The 22,360-nt window shown below is 36.8% G+C and overlaps 1 protein-coding gene across 2 annotated transcripts; it reads left to right on the top strand.

The window, feature by feature from the left end:
• Positions 1 to 3,843: 3,843 nt before the first annotated feature.
• On the top strand, positions 3,844 to 21,566 carry LOC133873075 (DEAD-box ATP-dependent RNA helicase 13). 2 transcript variants are annotated; one of them, XM_062310804.1, is made up of 15 exons: positions 3,844 to 4,127; positions 4,716 to 5,024; positions 6,343 to 6,515; positions 6,598 to 6,792; positions 9,125 to 9,301; positions 14,394 to 14,782; positions 15,558 to 15,738; positions 17,360 to 17,482; positions 17,568 to 17,684; positions 17,957 to 18,061; positions 18,694 to 18,834; positions 18,977 to 19,042; positions 20,039 to 20,197; positions 20,906 to 20,993; positions 21,085 to 21,566. In XM_062310804.1, exons 1-15 carry the CDS (start codon positions 3,956 to 3,958, stop codon positions 21,138 to 21,140), a joined length of 2,451 nt encoding a protein of 816 aa, XP_062166788.1. In that variant the 5' UTR covers positions 3,844 to 3,955; the 3' UTR covers positions 21,141 to 21,566. The 2 variants fall into 2 exon arrangements, with proteins under 2 accessions (XP_062166788.1, XP_062166781.1); XM_062310797.1 differs by having other exon boundaries at positions 20,039 to 20,200.
• Positions 21,567 to 22,360: the final 794 nt, after the last annotated feature.

The following is a 22,360-nucleotide window of genomic DNA, read 5'->3' as shown; positions in this document are numbered from 1 at the left end:
TGGAAGGGAAAGAGCCTTACAAAAAAACAATAAAGTACAATTACCCTCCAAAGTTCTTTCAATTTTTTCAACCTTCCGCGTTTAAAAAAATTATTATTTAAATAATAATATAAAAAATTATTAATGTGATATAAAAAATTAAAAAAAAAAAATTAACTTTTTTTTCTGAGAAAAATGAAAAAAAATAAAGCGAAAAAGAGTTGTTTGCGACTTTTGTTACGAGAGTTACAGAATAGTTATTTTTCTGCTACAGTAACACTCATAAAGCAGCCGGACACATTATTATGACAGTGCGGACGTGATGTTGCTAGGGAGGGAATCTTGTTGGTACAGATTCAAATTTTTTTTTGAACATAATTGTACAGTTTGTTATTGTGGTATGATATAATTATTTTTCTTTTTTAATAGTTTAAAAAGTTTATGGGATTTCTATGTGGTATGTAATAATTACGTTAAATTGGCGACACGTGATGCTAACGTGTAGGGCTAACAGATTCTGTCAAAATTGTGGACGGAAAATCGACCCAGGGAGTAAAACGTAATTATTGCATACCACAGGGATCTCCCATTAACTTTTTAAACTATAAGGAGTGAAAAATAATTATGGTATACCACAGAAACCAACGGTGCAATTATCCTTTATTTTTTTAAAACTCAATGGAATTGAATTTAAAGGCCCCTAAGAAATGCCAAAAGAAACAATTTAATTTTTGTAGTGAAATTTTGTTAAAATATTTTATGAATTTTATTATCAATATTGATAAAACGGCGATATGTGCTATTTTTAATAAAAGATATATATATATATAATAAAATAAATAAATTGAAAAAAAAAAAAAAAAAAAAAAAAAAAAAAAAAGAGAAAAGAAAAAAAAGAAAGGGGTAGCTGCCGCCTCCCCTGCCCCCCAAATGCCCACCTTTGGGGTGGGTCACTGGCCAACCTTTTCCTTTTTTCTTTTTTCTTTTTCTCTTTTTTTCCTTTTTTTAAAAACAAAAATTAATAATTTTTTTTTTTATGTATACACATTTTTTTTAAGGATTACACGCGTCGTCATTTTATTGCCGCTGACATGGTACCTAATGGAATCCATCAATTGTTTTAACAGAATTTGACTTCAGTGACTAAATTTATTTATTTATTTATTTATTTTGCATATCCTAATGAAGCAAGAACCTCTGAATTCACTTTTATACGACAATTAACGATTTATAATTTAAGATAACCACGTTGACTCATTTTGTATTTATTCTTTTTTTCTTTTCTTTTTTTTCCAAATTATAGGCTGCGAAGGCACTTACTATGTGAGCTTTTTATATAAGTTGCTTATATTATTAATAATTTTGACGTATGTGTCAGGAAATATTCAAAACAGTTAATAGATGTGCTTATTTATTAATTACAAGCCCATCTATTCATATTAATTCTAAGAAAGACCAACTACGCAATCTACTGGATGACAAATGAAAGTTCAAGCTCATCCAAGAACAACGTGCAATAAGCCAGGAAGATATCAAATCCCAAGAGTATTTCGGAGACACCAAGACCTCGATATACCTGAGAATATTATAGGCGTGACAGTTTCACGATGCCAAAATTTGAGGGATTTCAGATATCACAGAATCATCTCTCCAAATCAGATAAGTGATTCCCTCTATATCCAGAGGGAACAGTTGACGTTTTCACTATAAATATGTACAAACCATCATGTATTCTCTAGTTAATATTATTATTATTTGAGAGTTGACATAAATTCTCTCAAAATACTAACTTAAGTATCGAGGTGGGACTAGTTGATACCTCCAACAAACTTATTTATAGATCTTTATTATTTTACAGGAAGGAAGAAGAACTTTAAAAAAGCTCATGCCACCGTACCGAAAACTATCTACAACAGTATGCAAATCTTCTTGTACGTATGCACAGTTATTTTGCCTTGCATGATCTAAGTGGTTCATTTAACAATGCTTTTTAAGAAGTTTTACCTTTAATTAGGAGACTATGGTGTGTGAGGGTGCACCATATTATGGAGTGATCACCCATCACATTCATTGATCTTCCATTTGAACAAGCTATAATAGTGATTGATATGATTTTCAACTGGATATGAGTTACCCTGGTACCAAAATTTTGCCCCATGCCAACTTTCACCATAAAACCTATTAGATAAACGTTAAATGGTGACATGACGGGGCGTGCGCACGTTTTTGTCACTTGTTTATATGATCGAACCCTTTATCACATATACTCTCTCACCAATAATGTATTAGGAGGTGACTTCGAATCACAATATTTTAAGTGGATGGCATTACTTACAAGCGGTTAAGAACATAATTCACACCCATACCACCGTCACCATGATGCAAACCTTTAGTATAACTCACAATTGAAAATCAATTTCCAAAAAGGTGTCTATTAACTTATATACAAATTGTTAATATTATACTTAAACCATGCAGAACACTTAGACTACTCTTAGCAATCAATGTCTAATGGACCCACTTTATCGGCACTTATTTGATAATAGATATTTCTCTTGTGGCGACTTTGCTCATATACTAGTATTCAATGGCTTGATATTATGCACATACATAATACAACGACACTTTATTCAAACTTATAAGTTGCTTTTTTCATAACTCGACCGTAAAGCTGCAATTCATTCGATCTCATACTATACGAATTTAGTCAGATCTAATACTTAACGTAATAATTGGCTCTGATATCAAATGATACAATTATACAAATTTTGGATACAACTCATAATTAAAAACCGATTTACAATGAAAGGGTGTTTAAAGTTTATATACATATAGTTAATATTGCATTTAAGCCATTTGTGATGCTTAGAATCATAACATATGACTTTAGTCAAAGCATATAAATAATGTGTTGACTTGCATCGAATTTTCAATCAAGTACTTCTCGTAAGGCCAAATTCCTGAGTGGTTTTTTTTTTCAAGACACATCTTATCGGCGACTTTACATTATATGAGAATAGATATTACCCAATATTATCATGGTGCATATCAATGGACTTTACATTTATATGCATCGTAATGTCCGTATCTCATTAGTGTCTTATATTTTTAATTGTCAAATTATGTCTATCGGATCGCATAATCTCATTCACCTAGGTGGTGGCATATGATTTATATGTTGGTTTATTAACTAATTAGCGCGCGCACACATATATATTAAACTAGTTAATTAGTCGAACCAAAGTTATATAACCTATATTCACCAACGTATGGATATTTTTAATTTAATAATTAAGCATAACTTTATAATTTTAGCACAAAAATATGTTAAATAAACTATATTTAATGCTTCGTTTATTTGGACGTAAATTTTTTTTCCGTCGTAAAATATTATTAACAAAATCATTTTTAGAAAAAAATAATTTTCTTAAAAATATATATATATATATATATATATATTTGCGTTTGGCTCGTATGAAAAAAATCAACAACGACGTAAAAAGAAATCCGGCAATTGTTGCCGAAATCTGGTGACGTGCAGTTGCTATCGTTACATTTGTACAAAATGACTGGAATTTGGCTGTATTGGCTAGAATTCGACAAAGTTGTTAGAATCAGGCCATTGCCACCGGATTCCGGCAATCCAATATTAAAATTCGGAGATCTTCGATTGTAGTTGGGTTACCAATAATTTTTGTTAATTATTATTTTTGCCCCTAAAAAATAAAAAATAAAAAATATTTTTTTAAAAACATTTTAAGAAACGAGCATAAGTGGATTCCGTATAAGTCGAATTTATCGGCTTGTAAAAAAAAAAAAAAAAAAAAAATTATCAGCACCAATCCCAGGGGGTTCGCGAAGGACTTGTTCATTTACGGCCCTAGTCCTAATGCACGTTGTTCCTCTTGGGCCTAAAGAACCCGCCGCTTAAACCCGCAGTGGGCGTGTTGGCAAGCACTGAGCGTACTCTTTCGCCATGGCTGCCGAACCCCCACCCCTCTCTTCTCAACCTTCAAAGAGAAAGCACTGGAGAAAACGAACTGTACAGGACATAGAGCTGGAGCGATTCGACTCACTCCCATGGAGCTCCTCTCTCCCCGACGACGACCCCTTCTCTATGGTCGTTGGTACTAACGAACTCGAAGGAGGTTTGGCCTCGTTCATCGATTTAATTATTTGCTCTGTTGGATTCCGAGAAATAGAGAAGAAAAGGAAAGAAAAGAAGAAGTTTTTTGAGTTTATGTTTTCTGTTTTTGAGGTTTCTCTTTATTTGGAATAAATGGAAAATTCAATTAAGCCAAGCGAAATAGTTGTAGTTAGGCTCAGATGAGCGGACAATAATGTTCTCCAAAATGTATAATTTGTCTGTTTGGTAGGCGCGAAAACCGAGGAAAAGAAATGAAAAATTTCCAAGTTTTGTTCCTTTTTTTGCTTCTGGACTTAAAATTGGCGGTTTTAAGTGATATTCTTCATACATTTTATTAGAAAGAGAACAGAAAATTAGGGTTTAAGTTTGTTCATGGTTCATGATATTGGTCTTTGCTGTATAGAAACGCTCTAAAGCTCGGTTTAAATTACGCAATGGGTTGATTTTGAGCTTAGTTGGTACTGAATTATGATGTTGAAATTATATTCTTTCCTGAATTTTCCTTGGTGAGAAAGCCGAGGATTAGGATTTATAAGGGTTTGAGTTTGTCCGTTGGTTGATGATAACTTGTAATGTTAAATGCATGTAGGGTTTCTTTCACTCGAAGAGATTGTTGAGGCCGAGTACAGTTTAGAAATTCCTCAACCTGAGGTACGAAATAGGGGGGAGAAAAAAGCTAAGCAGAGTAGGAAATCGAAGAAACGGAAGTGCAGTGATGATGATGGCAGTTCTGGTGATGCTAAAGTTGAAGAGAGGATGGAGAAGGAGGCCAAAGTTGAAGAAAAAATGGAGAAGGATGAGAATGTGAAGACTAAGAAGAAAAAGAAGAAGAAGAAAGAAAAGAAGAAGACGAACCAAAAGGAAAATGAAACCCAAAAGGACGAGGAACTCCTAGCTGGTTAGTTTCTGGCTTAATGTTAAACACAGTTTATACACTGTTCGCTGTGCACACCGATGAGTTGCTAGTTTTTCCACTATAATTGGTGGGTCAATATAACTATATTTGTTACATTGTCAGATCCGCATATCTTAGTGAAAAGGTAACATATCAATTTAAGTTCAGTAGTTTTTGACTTCTCGCCGTGTTAATGGTTTTATAATTCATCAATTTCTGAATTGGTCGGTCATGAGTGTTTTAGTTTGGTTCATTTTGATTTCTGTATATGTTTTATTTGGAAATTCCTTAATTCATAGGTCACCTTTTAAACTTAATGGGGCACTTGTTACCACAGTTTTGTCAATGGTTTGTTAATATATCAATTTCTGGGTCAGTATTGAAATTGCATATACAGTATACACATTTTTGATCTCTTAATGTGTTACGGTTTGGTACTTTATCAATACTTGTGACGGTGTCAAACTCTGCTTGATGTATCTTTGATATCTATAACTTTTTTTTTTTTTGGGGGGGGGGAGGGATAAATTGCATTTTCCTGCCATAAACCTTAAAATTCATATGCTTATTACATTATTCACATGATCACTTCGTTTTTTTTTTGGGTGATCACTTGATAAGCATCTAGAAATTAAAGTTAAATATGATGGAAATTGGTGAAATTTTAAAATTTTAGTAGTGGAGGGACATTGCGACTAATCACAGTTTAGGAATTGCTTTTAGGACATTGCAAATGACCTTATAGTTTGGGTTGGGAAGTGCAATTTTCATTTTTCTTTTCCAAGTTTCTGATTAATTCTTTTGAATCTTTACTCGTCAATGATAAGGGGTGATCAGAATTGAACTTAGTTTCATTAATTTTTTCATCAATGTATGTGCTAATCCCTAGGTGAATTCTAAATTTTTTGTTCAGTTAAAACCTAGTTGATATTTCGCGAGTCATATTCAATTTTTTATTTTATTTTATTTTATGATTGTGTAATTGTCATGTTGATAATGTAGTAGTTTTAAAATTGACTTGGCAAAGTGGGAAAATTCTTATTGGCATAGTACTGGGATTGGCACCTTTCTTTATACTAAACTACCCACATCTGACCACACCCAGCAATTTCTGTTTCAGAAACACCATCCTTTTGTTTATGCTTTAATTTCTATATATGTCGATGATTCATTGTTGAACTCAATTTATTGTGAGTATTGTATGTGTAGTCTGACTGTGTAAGGTTTGAAGCATACAACATAATATTTGTAGGATTGTAGTGAAAAGTTTATGCGAAAGTAAAAGAGATGTCTCCCATGAACTGTGCAACTTTTATTGTAGTTAGCCATGGCAAGGAAGATCTCGAAGAAGAGTTGGTTGATGAAGCTCAATATTATGCATGGAATGAGATGAGGCTCCATCCCCTGCTCATGAAATCAATATACAGGCTTGAGTTCAAGGAACCAACTCCAATACAGAAAGCTTGTATTCCTGCTGCTGCTCATCAAGGGAAGGTTGGTTTAGGTTCTTGCTTAAGGTGGTGCGTGGGTGTTAATGACACTAAGTTGATAGCCTTATTATTTGTTTATTCGACAGGATGTTGTTGGTGCTGCAGAGACAGGTTCTGGCAAAACACTTGCTTTTGGTTTGCCAATTTTGCAGCGTCTCTTGGAGGAACGAGAAAAGGCCGGAAAGATGCTTGAGAGAAAGGGGGAGGAAGCAGAAAACTATGCTCCAAATGGCCTTTTACGGGCTCTAATTATTACTCCTACAAGGGAACTTGCACTTCAGGTACTTGTAAATGCTTTATGTATTGCTTCTGTTTATGTTATCTCTCAATTGTGCATGAACACTGTTAGAGAGTCTGATCTGGACTATTGGAGCCTAAATAGCATTAAGTATGGCATTGGTTTAGACAGAATGACTTCACATGGGTTTTAGACAGAGTGACTTTACATACAAATCACCTAAACATACATATATGTACATGCATAAATTTCACATCACCCTAGCTTGTTGTGATAAGCAAGAGCATGCTTGGATGCCCTATAATGATATCAGCTACTGTAAAATTTGAAGGCACAAACCTCTCTTAACTCTCTAAGAATAGATTAATCGTAAAATTTGAGCCATCTCCATCATCGTAGACACACAATAGTCAGACAGACGTGACCACTGAACAAGAACTATTATCTGTTGAGGGTGTGCACGAAAAAAGAATGAGGAATTAACTCTATTTGGAACCAATTTATGATTGAACTGAATTCACAGTCGTGTTAATTAAATACGGTAAGTGAGTGGAAATTTGAATTTAAAATTCAATTCATTAATGAAATTTAATGAATTGATTTTTCAATTCTATTCAATTTATTATTATTATTATTTTTTTTTGCAATAGAGATGATGTGAATTCAAGTATATATAAAAAGTGGGGATATTTTTGCAATTTGGTAAAAATGGTCATTCAAGTGGATTCAGTAAGAGCAAATCCGATCATGAATAGGTTTGATACTTTGCTAAGGATTCATATGAATTCTTAATTTAATTCAATTTAAGTACGCTGGTTGGGGTTCGAAATATATGGAATGAATTTGAATTCATACCGGACACAAACTCTGCTGAATGAATTCCAACTTAAATTTGTATATAAAGCTACTTGATGCCTTCAATACAATAAAATCAAGCCTGTGAACCAGTAAATATGATCTAGTGCAATAAAATTATTATTCATAAAAAAAAATATGGTCTAGTGTTTAGTCCAATAATTGCTGCAGAAATCTGGGCTCATACACCTTCTCTTAGCTAGTTAGCTAGAGCTAGCAAGCTGGTAAATGAAGTTATGTTCCTTTACTTAGCTTGAATCTGCTTTATTTTCTGGTCATCTGTTTACTTTGTTTCATCTCTGGAAGCGGGATATGGTTTGTTGCAGCATTTCTGGCTTCTCTGTGAAGTAACAACTTTATGTAGTTGGCTAGCATGTTTTAGTGGGAAAACTGCCTGAACCTTTGTAGGCAAACTCGCACAGAGACATTCATGCCTACTCCATTGTTCCCATAATGAGTATCTTGTTTGCAAAAGGCAGATTCATTAAGGAGAAACAATAAATGCGTTGACCCTTCACCTTTCAGTATTTTTTTCTTTCTAAAATCACCCCTTGACTTTGATGGTGAAGAGTACCAAATGAGTAACAGGTTAAATGGGTAAGTAAATTTAAAAAAAAAAGAGACTCTTTTGGATGACAGAAACTCATGTTCGGACAAACATGAAAGTAAAGCAGGACTCTCATTGTGGGAAGGAGTAATATTCCTATTAGTTTGAATAAAATGTACGTCACTGCTGCATTCACTCTTGGGGTTGGGGAAACTAAGATAGTTGGCTAGATGAGTTAGATACCTTGTTTCCCATGATAGCATTCATTTCCCTTGGAGGAGTATTTGGCAAAATAAGGCTATTTGAGAGTGATATTCTTTGCTTGGACAACTGCTTTGGGGAAGATCTTAACTATGGATAATCTTAGAAAGCGACGTCTTGGTTGATTGGTGTTGTATATGTAAGAAAAGTGGAGAATTAGTGGACCACTTTTTTCCATTGTGAGATGGCTAATGCCCTATGGAATACCATTTTCAGCCTTTGTACGGTTGGCTTGGGTTATGCCTAATCAAGTACTAGACCTTTTCGCTTGCTGGAAAGGTCGTTGTAGGTTTCGGGATGCTATTATGCGGAAGATGGTTTCGTTGTGCCTTATGTGGTGTATTTGGAGGGAAATAAATGATCGAATGGACAATAGGGGATCTAAAGGATTTTTTCTTTAAGACTATTTATGGACAAATGCGTTTGACTCTAATATTTATAGTTTTCATGTTTTTCTTGAGCTTTTTTTTTTTTTCCTAGTTAAGTGTTTCTCTTGTATACTTTTTGTACGCTTGGGTTGCGCCTTTTGCACTTTTTTTTTTCTTTTTTAAATTACTTTTACTTATCAAAAAAAAAAAATGTTGGTAGCTCGGAGTCCATGTTTGTCTATTTTAGTGCTTTTGCTTCTTTTAGATCAGATGGTTTATAGCTTTGAAGTGAAATTGAATCTTCCATCTGTTCCCGCTCCCTCCCCGTTTTACTTCTATTTCAGGTCACTGATCATCTCAAGGCGGTAGCCAATGGAACAGATATTAGAGTGGTTCCTATTGTTGGTGGAATGTCGACAGATAAGCAGGAGAGACTCCTAAAAAAGAGGCCTGAGATTATTGTTGGAACTCCAGGGAGGTTGTGGGAACTTGCATCAGGGGGAGAAAAGCATCTTGTTGAGGTAGTTACTGATACTTGTTGCAGATTGCATGTAAGGGAGTTCATTTCAGTATTCCATAGGATAATTGGTTTAACTTTTTTATTGTTCAATTCAATTATGTTTACCTAGTCTTTGAATAAATGGTATAGTGCAGTGCACTGCACTTGTGCATATTCCTGTGCTTTTGCATGACAACTTTTAGTAAGTTATTTGGACACATCAGTTACTGCTGCAAAAACTTACAATTAATAAATTGGCATGTAAAGAATTGGTTTTTCGACCTCATAAAGTTATGCACTCAAGTTAATTTTTTTTGATGAATAATAATTTATTAAAAGCGACAGGCGCTCCTGAATATACAAGTAGTATACACAAGAGGCTCCAAAACAAGTGGAAAGCCCAAACCCTCCAACCCAAGACCCACAAACCTAAAACTTGACAAACCCTCAAACCCAAACCCTACGAAATAGCAAAGCCCCAAAAAAACCCCCAAAGCCCTCAACGCTAAATAACTTGAATTTGCCTTTCCCCTGCCTATTGGATGCACCCTTTGTATCATAGTTGATGGAGCGCTCCAAGTTTTGAATCTCCCATTTACCCTTTACCTTCCTGGGGGTACACAAAGCCTCTGCATGCACTGTGTTAGAAGTCCCACCTACGGATGGGGAGGAAGCCGTATCTACGGCCTTGCTTGGATCCGTATTGTCTAGAACCAACCCAGAACAATTCGAGTGGACAGAGGGGGGAGAAGCCGTACCTAGAGCTTTACCCATAACTACCGGCTGCCGAGAATTAAGAAAGCCTCGTCGGAAAATACTTACAGCCTGAATCCCCTAGTCATTGAGTCTTGCCGACATTGTGGAAGGAAGGACCGAATCCTGAGATTCCGGCGCTGTCTAGATGAAAACCGTTGATGAGGTGGCTCCATCGACACCATCGTATCTCAACGAACCAGACCCATTCGAAGTACCCTCCAGATTTATTGGAGCTACACCTACCATCAGAGACACCTCCGGTAGATCCTCCATCAACGCCTTCGGTGTTCTCGAAACCTGATTTGAAAGCTTCGACAACTCCTCCGACAACTCCTTTGGCTCAGACCCATCCTTGAAGTTGGGATTGGACTTACAAGTCCGTTTGGAAACAGTCCGACAAGGCTAACGAATGGTAACGGGCTTGTGTGTGCGACCTAGCCCAAACTGCAGCGCAAACCTTACTAGGCCAGCCCAAAATGAAGCCATGGTCCGGTCCAATTCCCCTAAAACCTTCTTGAATTTTCCCTTACACGCCCACAGGAGAGAGAGCAGTGCCTTCTTCTTGCTCTGAACCACCCTACCTCCTTCCTCAACAGTTGAAGGAATGGCTTCAGCATGACCGTCTCCCTCTCCGTCGTCTACACCCAACTGTTGAAACGGATTCTGTGAAGGACCCTTCTTCGCTGTAGGTTCAGAAGACTGCTCCACCCTAGGACCAAGGCCAGAAAAGGGAGGACCTTTCATGGCTTACAAAAAAGCCAAAACCTTTCTCAGCTCCCCGGAGAATCTACCCCATCCTCGCCTTTCACGATCTTCCGGTAGCATGATAAACCCTCTTCGGCCCCCCTCACCTTGAACCACCACCTCCAGAAAACAACTAGCCCTGTTACCTCCCCTCTTGATGGTGACGACATTTGAAGCCTCTCGAGTAGATCTCACGTATTCCTCGACTCTGGTAAACCTCATAACCTCTTCCACCATCTCTATCAGCCAAGCCACACACCTCGGGCCCAAAGAGACAGCTCCATCATAGCTTGTCCTCCTTTCTTGTATCTGGAGCTCTGTCGTACTTGTATTTACCGAGAAGGCGAACGATTTTACCTCTATGAAGAATTGATTCTCCATGCCCAAGCTCAGACGGCCAACCCAACAGAAACTCGTACCATCACCAGAGAAGAAAACCACCCAGTCAAAAAACTCGCTAGCCAAAGCCCCTTCACGATCTAACCAGAGCAACTCGAAAGCACACCTCTGCTGCTCAAACACTGACTCCGCACAGCAGACAAACTCCTGGATGACGAAATGTAGCAGACCCCTAGCTTGACGTGCTTTCACGTGCCACCGCTAGGGCGGCGAGAGAAAGAGGAAGATGAGAGTTGAGAGGAGAGGGAAGGGAGAGTTAACTCACAAAAAACTTAGAAAAAACTACACTCAATTCAAATTAAAAGACAATCAAATTATGGACTTGGGAATTCTTTGAGCAAGAATACATTTTAAACACGTCAATGTCAAATCTAGTTGAAAAGCATCAATTGGTAATTAGATGTTTATTTAACCTTGAACTTTATTTTAATTAAAAAAGAAAGTTAATAGCAATCTGTCTTCATCTTTATTCCTAATGTTGACGTCTAAGCCTCCGAATTTCTACTTCCGCAAGTCCAAGGCTAAGAGAGGTCCAAAGGTGGTTGTCAGTGCTGCCGCTGAAGAGTGGTTGTTATATACTCTTGGCCTTACGGGCATACCCCTTCCTGCAGCTCAGGAGGCTGTGGCGTTGGAAACCGTTGATGTTGGGTTTTGGAAGAGGAAGGAAGCAGATTGGTTCTGGGTTCTGGTTCTGTTGGTTCAGGGTTTTCTCTTTCTCAATCTTCGCCTGAGGTTGGTTCGCCGGAAGTTAGGGCTCCTCCAATATTATCCTTGGAAGATTCCGCGCCTAAGACACTGATTCAGTATAAGCGCAAATGTAAGGACATGAGGAAGCCGAAGTTGGTTGTGGGTCAAGGCGAGCATGATGATGTGTGCTTTTTCAGGCGGGGGTTTCTCAAGTCGAGCTCGTCCTCTCCTTTTCTGGTTGATCGCGGTGATTCTTGGTCATCTCACCTCTCTACTTCGTTGCTTGAGGTTCCTTCTGCTGGTGGTGTCCAGCCTTTCTCTCCTTTGGAGTGGTGTTTGTTATGTTCCACGGTGGGGTTGGTGTCCAAGGGGCAAGAGGATAAGACTGGCTTTCCTCTCTGCCCTTGATGAGGAGCATATTCAGGAAGATAGGCTTGTGGGTTGAGAGCTTTAGGGGCTTGGTTTGTTTTGTGGATGTTGTTTGGGGCGGGCCGGTGTTGAAGTGTTACTTTTTCGTATACTTCGTGTGTACTAGGGGCGCCTTACGGTGTTATTTATAAAATTTGCATTTACTTATAAAAAAAAAACTTTATTCCTGAATGTACAATTGGATATGGAGGGGAGGGTTGAAGCTAGATGAATTAGAGGAGCCTTGTGATTCAGGCCAGAATTTAACTAGGAGATTTGTGGTTGAAATAGTCAAATCTGATGCAGTTGGGCAGCTATTTGGTAGAATATAATGGGCATTATTTGTGTAGTTGGAATAGTTTTCCAGCTATAATGCAATTAAGACGCATGAAGACTACACATAACAATCTTTCTTTTGCCCATATCATAATTGGGAAATCCACTTCCAGTGATTTTTGATTCTTAAATAAGCATCACCATCACTGGTGGCAATAGGATGGCCTACCGTAAAACTTTTGCCTCAGCAACATCTAAGGGTGCTGCCACATCAACATACTGCCCATCCACTTCTCACAAGAGCTAGACGCTTTGTTTTCACCATCATCACTTACATCTCTCCAGAGCATGGCAACTCTGCATCTGTCCGACCATTGCTACCTTGGCACTGCAATAATCATCATCATAGGAACCACTATCACCTCAACTCTCTAGATCAGTACTTACTTATCAAAAAAAAAACTCTCTAGATCAGTACTTTGGACGCTTCTACATCTTAGTATTGTTGTCATGAGTTTTGCTACACAACTATCTCCATCTATTTGCTGCTTCCATCACCATAATTTGGGCGGCCCCCACATATAGATTCAACAGATTGAGTGGCCAAAAACAATTATGGCGGTCACGCGGTAGCCAAACAGATCAGGCAGCAACGTAGTTGCCACCAGATGGTTCCGGTGGCCGCTTGAAGGTTTGGCAACAACCACATCGCTGCCAGACAAATCTGACATATAGAGTGACCATGCAATGGCTGCCAAATAGTTCTGGCAGCCTCCGTGTGGCTGCTAGACAAATCCAGCGGCTATGCAATGGGCACCACTAGACTGTTTTGGCAGCCACGCTGTGGCCGCTAGACAAATATGTGATACTAGTTCCTCTTTTTTTATTTTATTTATTTTATTTTTATAGATATGTTTCTTTTATAAGGAATCGAAATTTTAAAGATATGTGATAGTGGTATTTTTTTTTAAATAGTAATTTGTAGATCAGTTATAAATCCTGGTTTTAAGAAAATAATCAACAAAACCCTTTTTGTCTTTTGAAAACCGTTTTCTGAAAATGAAAAATGAAAACTATTTTTTGTGGGGCTCCTATTTGAAAAAACTTGTTTGAATAATAATTTTTGAAAAGTGTTTTCCATTTTCAAGAAGAGAGAACCATTTTTTAAAACGGTTGACAGACATGGTGTAGGATTCCTAGTTAAACGAAAGACCTAATAAAATCCAATAGAAGGTGAACTGGGACCGAAAGAAAATAAACTAAGATGCCTAGAATCTTCTAAAAAAATTTAGACTTGACTCGATACCCAAAAAACCCTTAATCCATAGCAATTGCCAAAATTACAGATGTGCCCACGATTACAAAACTAACCATTTCTCATTAATTACAAACTCGTATTAAAACTTATTTTAATTCTACTCGTAATGGCTTGACCTTCAAAACCACCTAAGACTTAAACCAACATGATGTTGCATGTGAGCCACAAAATAGATATTCAAACAACAAAGTGCATTTCTGTCACTACTGCAAACTGTTCATGTTCATTGGAGTACCACTGTGCTCCACCATTGTTGTTTTTGATTTGTACCACTGAGCTCCATCATTGTCTCTAATGCCACAGGAAGTGGTGTAGTCTTACAAGCAGTAAAGTTTGTAATTCCAAACAATAGAATTTATATTTCATAGTTCAATTCCATTTACTATCATAGTCATATTCTTGGATTTGTGTGCAGATTCTTATCAAAAGTGTTGGATAGTTCATATCCTGTCTTCTGGTGCTTTATTTGTTGAGGTACTGAATTGATCAAACCCATTTTGTTTGACTCACTATTTTCGCTTTGCAGTTACATTCTTTGTCCTTTTTTGTGCTGGATGAGGCTGATCGAATGATTGAAAATGGACATTTTCGTGAGTTGCAGTCAATAATTGACATGCTTCCTGTGACCAATGGCTCAATTGAAGGCCATTCTCAAAATACACAAAGCTGTGTCACAGTTTCAAGCTTCCAGAGAAAGAAAAGACAGACATTTGTTTTTTCTGCTACCATAGCACTATCTGCTGATTTTCGTAAGAAGCTAAAGCGTGGTACTCTAAAACCAAAGCAGTCATTGACTGATGGGTTAAATTCTATAGAAACTCTCTCTGAGCGAGCCGGAATAAGAGCTAATGTTGCCATCATTGATCTGACGAATGCATCAATTGTGGCAGATAAGCTTGAGGAATCTTTTATTGAGTATGTAATTTTCATCTGCTATATGGAAATATTTTCTTCGAAAATGCCAATTCGCTTTACCAATTAAACCATCCTCTATCATACCTCATTGAATTTTCTATTTTTCTACTGACTTTGCTAATGCCAGATTTTTTATATACATGCATGTAAGTTGATTGTTCCAATGTTCATTCAAATTTACTGTGTGCCTGATCAAAACTTAGTATGTGTTTGATTTATGTTTATTTATCTACTGTTATTATTATCATTTCCCGTAAGTGTAATTTGAGTTTATACTCTGTTTGAATCGGTTCAAGTCTCTGCATACTCTAAACCGCTTCATGCTTTGGCAAATACATTCATCTTAGGTGTAATAATTTGGGCTTTATCACCATTCATAAAATTGAAGTCTTCATTTAAATCTCTGATATCCTAAATTCAGGTAGTTGATATCTTAAAGTAGTGAACATCTATTTTGTTAGTTTCACCTTCTATGCTTTGCCTATTATCAATACGTATTCATGTTCCAGGTGGGAAGATTCATGTGTACATATGGAGCCTAGTGAAAGGTTCTAGATGTTTAGAATCTTTTTACATATGGAGTGTAGTGACTTTCATTTTGGGCTGTAGTGTGTCAAGTACTTAAACTACACCTCCACCATAAACTAGTGGCCTTCAGATATGCCCCAGGACTTCTACTATAGTTATTTGAAATTCAGACTCAACTGTTAAAAACCTTATCTTTTAAGTGGAATGCCTTCTTCAATGGAATGGTATTAATTTTTATAGCTTGCAGATGCAGGGAAGAAGATAAAGATGCCTATTTGTATTATATTTTGAGTGTTCATGGACAAGGACGCACTATTGTGTTCTGTACATCAATTGCAGCTTTGCGCCATATCTCTTCCCTTTTGCGTATTCTTGGCATCAATGTTTGGACATTACATGCTCAAATGCAGCAGCGTGCTCGGTTGAAGGTTGGTTTTTTTCCTTGAATTATTAGCAGCATTCATCTCTATTTGCATACTTCTATGCACATGAGAAGGCTGATGTGATGATAGTTTTGCTGCTGCTCCAGTATTTTACCTGTTTATGTAAGCATTGGTTTTCCTAGGGTCTCGTATAGCGTATAATGTGGCACTTTTGCATCACTATGACACGGAAGGAGTGTTTATTACTTTATGGTCACTATTAGCACCCTATATCTTAGCGAGCTTTACTTATTGTGAACATTTTGGTTTATTCCACACCTTGTGGAATACTATATTCAGTCGTGTTGGGCTAGCTTGGGTTATGCCTAGACGAGTAGCAAACCTTTTCGCATGTTGAAGAGGGTTATTTGGTAGTCTTTAAAGTGCAGCAATGTGGAAGATGGTTCCGTTTTGCCTTATGTGTTGTCTTTGGAGTGAAAGAAATTATCAAAATTTTGAAGACCGCAAAAGGACAGTAGTAGAACTAAAGACTTTTTTCCTTAATACTCTTTACTACTGGACAACTGCCTTTGACTACTTTTATATTTCTAACTTTCATGATTTTCTTTATCTTTTATCTTTTTTTGGGTTAGGTGTATCTCTTGTATACTTCATGTGTACTTGGGTTGTGCATTTCCGCTTTTTTAATAATTTTTTGTTTACATATAAAAAAAATGATTAATAAGGTAATTGATTCAAGTACAGTTTGTAGTGGTGGTAAAAATTATTTTGCTTAAGCTTGTCTCACAACTATCTTACACTTAATAGGGCATTAATTGATGGTATAGCTTTTGTTTACTGCTAGTAACATATTTCTATATCTGTAATCTGTTGTTGAAACAACTCCAAATGAAGAGTTAAAAACTGTTTAAAGTATTCTGGCCTGATATAGGATGAATCAAAATCAGGTCAGACAACTTGTTGATTGAATCAAGTGTAAGGAAAGCATGATTTAGATTGTTGATATTACTAATGGTTCCATAGTCAGGAATTGCTGGAGTATGCTTCGAGAAGCAGTGTTTGCATACAAGGGCTCTTAGTCATTAGTAACTGTTGAGAATGTTGATATTGGAGTCTGAGACTCTGCTGCATTGGAAGAATATAGTCTCTTCTCTGTGTTTATTTAGAACCAAACATGAGAGCAAGCAAATTGAGAGAGATTCTTTTTGCCAGTTAACATGGTTACAAGGCTTTATTGTTTGTGTGTAACGTAAATCTGTATCTAGTCTGTGGCGCCTTAGCTCAGATGGTAAATGAGTGGGGTGGGGTGAGATGGGGTCTTAGCTTCTATTCTTCTTTCTGAAGAAATGATAGAAAACATAGTGCAGATAGTTTTTAAGGGTTACAAATGCAAAACAGGCTGAGACCACTCATTAAATGAACTGTCTAATCATAATTGTTTGAGCTCTTTAGAGACATTAATTTAAAACTTCGATTCTTTCAATTCTCCTTTTTGGAAGGCAGCATTTTGAGAAAACCATGGTCAAATGCTAAATTGGCTTGATTATCTTATCTTGACTCGATTATCTTACCAATTTCCTTTTGTCACCATGCGGTCAAGTTTATACATTAATTTCTGTTTTCTTGTTCATTGCCTTCCCTTTTTACCCTCTTGTGTTTAATGCAGGCAATTGATCGTTTTCGTGGAAATGAACACGGTATACTTGTTGCAACTGATGTTGCAGCAAGAGGCCTTGATATTGCCGGTGTTCGAACTGTTGTTCACTATCAACTGCCACATTCAGCTGAAGTAAGTTAATATTAGGATGCTTTTTGATGTGTTTCTTTAAAATTCTCACCTTATTTTAGCTATCTGTTAATTATGCTTCTGTTAGGTTTATGTTCATAGAAGTGGAAGAACTGCTAGAGCTTTCGCTGATGGGTGCACTATTGCACTAATCGCACCAAACGAGACATCGAAATTTGCTTCATTGTGCAAATCATTTTCCAAGGTATTTCTTCTGAAAATGGTGCTTTTAATGCCTCTTTACACTCGAATGCATGATTCACATACGGGGCCTTGGTGTTTTCCTGATTGAATTATACCTGAACAAAATGAAAAAAATATCAAGTACTAATTGTGGCTTTGGGGAATCAGGGGGTAGGTTCTACTTTGTATAAATATATAGATTAACAATAGCACTTATCATTGTTAGTTCTTTGTTATTACCTTAATATAGCTTTTAATTGTGGCTTACATGCATAGCCTTTTCCCTGTACTCAGGAAAGTTTTCAGCGATTTCCTTTAGAGAATGCATACATACCAGAAGTCCAAAAAAGATTATCTCTTGCACGTCAAATAGACAAAATTTTGCGGAAGGACTCCCAGGTGTTTACTTTTAACCTATCTGGTTATGTATCTTATACTGATATAATTTTGAGTTCTTACATGCCACTGTAGCTTTGGGTCGGGTTGGGCTGGGCCTCTGCCCTGGTCAACATTGGTTTCTTGAAACTGAGCTTTCGTTGCTTTCAACATGTGTTGGACCGATCCAAATGTCAAATTGTTGTGCATCAGTTATGCTGATGCCAAACTTATTTTTACTCTTGCATGGTAAATATTAAAATAGTAACATTTTGTTGTCATTGTGTTTATAGCGTTTGCTGGCTGTGTTTAATGCCTTACAGTTTCTGTGATCATTTTCATTATTTGTTTTAATAAGATTTTTTTTTTCTTTCTACGATAGTTTACACATTCTTTCCTTTTTAATGCCTCATTTACCTTTTCTTCTTAATCTATCACGGATATCGTTGATTATTCTAAAGCCTTAATGTTTGATGATAATTTATCTGCAAAATTCAATTTTGTTGTGTAAAAGAAGTATTAACATCTGTGGCTACAAGCCTACAACTCGTGTTTCGGTGTCGAGCTTAATTTCTCTCATAAAGCCTTTTATTTTGCTATGTACATTTAATTCATTTGTAAATTGTGTGTGCGCGTGCGTGTGCTCATATTTCTAGGAGAAGGCAAATAAAAGCTGGCTCGAACGAAGTGCAGAGTCAGTGGAATTAGTAATGGATAATTATGACAGCGAGGAGGAAATAGTGAACAATTTCAAGCAAAAGAAAACTACTTCCATACAATTAAAGAAGTTGCAGCAGGTTTCCTCTTTCCTTGGATGTTCTCCTTTTAACCTTGTACTGCCTGTCACAGTTAAAACTTATAACAATCTAGAAGTTTGGCCAATTCATTTTACTAAACGTAATCTTACATAAGCTCATTTTATTTTCTTTCAAATTGCAGGAGCTCAATATGCTTTTGTCACGTCCGTTGCAACCAAGAACATTTTCACGTCGTTATTTGGCAGGGGTAACCATTTATGAAATCTTTCTTATTTACTTGGTTACCCTTTCTATACTGCTGTAGAACTAGGGTTCGTGGTGGAGGAACAACTTGGACCTATAAACTACAAAAGATTTTGAGTTCCCCCTTGTGTCAAAATTGACATTTATTTGGGATGGAAAACGTTAGCATGTGCCTTAGTCGTGTGCCTGAATTACCAAATTGCCCTAAAAAAAACTGACATAAAGATTACACAAGGGTGGCTGTGCAGCTACCCCCTGCCTCAACAGAGGGCACTACCCCTCTAAAGGTGAGTGGTGGCCGCGCGGCCACCCCTCTGTCAACCCCATGTGGCCATGCGCAGGGCCACCCCCTTTGAACAATTGGGGTGGCTGCGTGACTACCTTTTCGGCCACCCCCTCTATTATGGGGGTTGCTGCATGGCCACCCCGCTGTCAACCCCATGTGGCCATGCAGCATGGCCACGCTCAGGGCCACCCCCTGTGAACAGCTGGGGTGGCCACACGACTACCTTTTCTAAATAGGTGAGGGGTGGCCATGCAGCCATCCCTCTGAACAAACATGTTAGGCGGCCGTCCCCTTTGAAAAGGTGAGTGGCCGCGTGGTCGCCCCTCTGAATAGATGTGTTAATTTTTTTTTTTTAAGTGAGGGCAATTTGGTAATCAGACGCATGTGCTAACGATTTTTCATTCCAAATAATAGCCAATTTTCACATAGGGAGCAACTCAAAACATTGTGGTAGTTTATAGGTCCAAGTTGTGGTGAGTTGTAGTTTAGAGGTCAACTTAAGAATGTGGGTGATAATTTTTTTTTTGGGGTCCGGGCTGGGGGGAACTGTAATATATGCTACATTTTATTAGTGATCTATCTAATTGTATGGTATGAGTATCGGCTCTGGTTTCAATATATAACCTATTATGCTGTTCCCACCTTATTATTTATGTCATATCCCCTCACTCCAATACTTTTGAAGTATAATTAGTACTTCTTTTTCTTTTTCAGGCTGGTGTTTCACCTCTCGTCCAACATCAGTTTGAACAACTTGCTAGGCAAAAACTTGGTGGCAGCGGGGTTTCAGGAGAAAACAAAAGAAGGAAATTGTTGGTTATTGGTCAGGATTGTGTGGAGCCACTCCAGGCACTTCGTAGTGCTGGTCATGAGGTAGTGTCCATATCTTGTGTTATTTACCCTTTGGCTTAATGGTTACTCTACTAGTTTCTATGGAAGTTTACTTATCAACAAAAAAAAAAAAAAAACAAAGGAATTAAAATTTTCATTTCACTCTCTTGTCGGAGTTTGCACACATAAGAGGCCTTACGGAAGATCCCGTAATGCCTAGAAGGATATATGTCTATATAACTGTACTTTTGAAGTTTGGGTGTAAATGGAAATTTCGCAAGTAGATTTACCAGCTGCTTAAACATTGACTGTTTTAAATTATTATTTACTGCATTTGCTTTTGCAGAAAATAATATCAAGATAGTTATATACTGGCAACATTGAAAATTATGCCTTCCAGGTGATGGATGATAAATGAGCGTTAATAGCGAGTTTATATTCCAGCATATGATTTTGATAAAAAATTATAGGGAGTTATTGTAGGCCCAACATCCATTGTCTTGTTGGTATATTTGACATGCTGGAGTGTAGCCTAATGAATTGAGGCAGTAGCAAAAACTGATCCAACTCTCATTGGAAACTCTGGCCCTATCATATGTAGAATTAGACAATTCTTGAGTCACCTCTTTTATTCATATGCCGTGTTGTTCCCTTACCATTATAGATGTAAAAGCATCCTGAATCAGTCTGTTTGCGATCTTTTCCCTCTTCCAAGTTCTGGCATTTTATATTTTGGTATATCTCTAACAGGTGCATATGCATACGGATGTGAAAGAGATGGCCGAAAAACGAAGGAATGTGGAGAATCTTAGGAGAAAGAGAAAAGAGGAGAAGAAACGTATATTTTCTTATTTTCCATTTTCCTGTGCATGTGTATTTAACTAGGTGGAGGGAGGCAACATTCATAACTGTTCTTTTCCCTCTTCCAGGTATGCGTGATCAGCGAAGAAAGCAGAAGAAAAAGCTGAAAATGGGCATGGAGTAGAGTGGCTCTCTGAAGTTTACACATCAAAAGTAAAAAAATGGAACTATTACTACTCATTGAATGCAAGTTAAGCCTTCACTTTTAAAGTTGGTATATATAACATCAGTTTTTAGATTTATTAGCATTACAAAACATTGAATTAGTCTGGATGGACATCTCTCGTACACAACAAGTACAAGTTGAAAAGCTAAAGAGGCTAGGCTTGACTTAGACATAAGATAGCCGCATATATATTTCAGGTTCCATCTTGCGTATTTGTTTTCTCTGCGCTGGCTGATTGTGTGAAAGGCATATCGCCGGTGATGGAGGTTTTGGAATTCAGTTTTGCCATTGACTTTTAGATAAGCTGTCATTTTCCGAGCAGATTTTGAACTTTCGGATTTATAAGCCGTTGACTTATAATATTATACAGATATGATTTGTGCCGACTTTTATTTTATTTTTATTTTTTCTTTAATGTTATCTGCTTAATATCGTGAGCAAATTACATTGGTTTTTCTAGAGAGTTGTGATTAACCAAAAATAAAAACGGCTGGTGTGACAATGGACGCCCTTTTTGGTGTACCAAAACGGAAATTACTATTAATATTTATTTATAGTCTTAACGACTGTGATCATAAGCCTCGTGATCTCCTATAAAATGCATCTTCTTCTTGTCGTTTATAGCAGTTGATGCACCAACAAAGAGAAACTAGAAGCTGCAGACGCTTTTTCCTTCAAATTTACTCTGTAGAAGATTTGGTTGATAAAGTAATTAATGGTTATTCGGTAGAACGTTACGTATAAATTAGATGCACGTTGAGGTTATTAAATAAGTTGCCTATTGTGAACCAAAGACATACTTTTATAAGAGTTTTAGTTAAGGTCTGCTTGGGTTTACGGTTTCAAAAAGTCTTATTTTAATACGTACAATTTTTACGGTTTCAAAAAGTCTTATTTTAATACGTACAATTTGAAAATTCAGTTAAGTGTTTAGTAAAATTGTGATTTGGCTTTCAAATTTACATTAAAAATGTACCATTTGTATGTGATTTGAAAATATTATTTTTTTATTATTTTTTTTTTGACTTTTTCAAATTGTAATTTTTTTCAAATGTACTCTTAAATAATATATTTTATACAATTGGTTTAAAATCGTAATCTTTCCTTACAAATTCTTACTTCCAAACAAACGTACTCTAAGCAGTGATAGCATAAGCTGGCGATACTATGTATATGAC

Source organism: Alnus glutinosa, chromosome 1, assembly GCF_958979055.1.
Source record: "Alnus glutinosa chromosome 1, dhAlnGlut1.1, whole genome shotgun sequence".
In the NCBI taxonomy this organism is placed as follows: Eukaryota; Viridiplantae; Streptophyta; class Magnoliopsida; order Fagales; family Betulaceae; genus Alnus; species Alnus glutinosa.
This window is presented reverse-complemented; position numbering and strand designations above follow the sequence as displayed.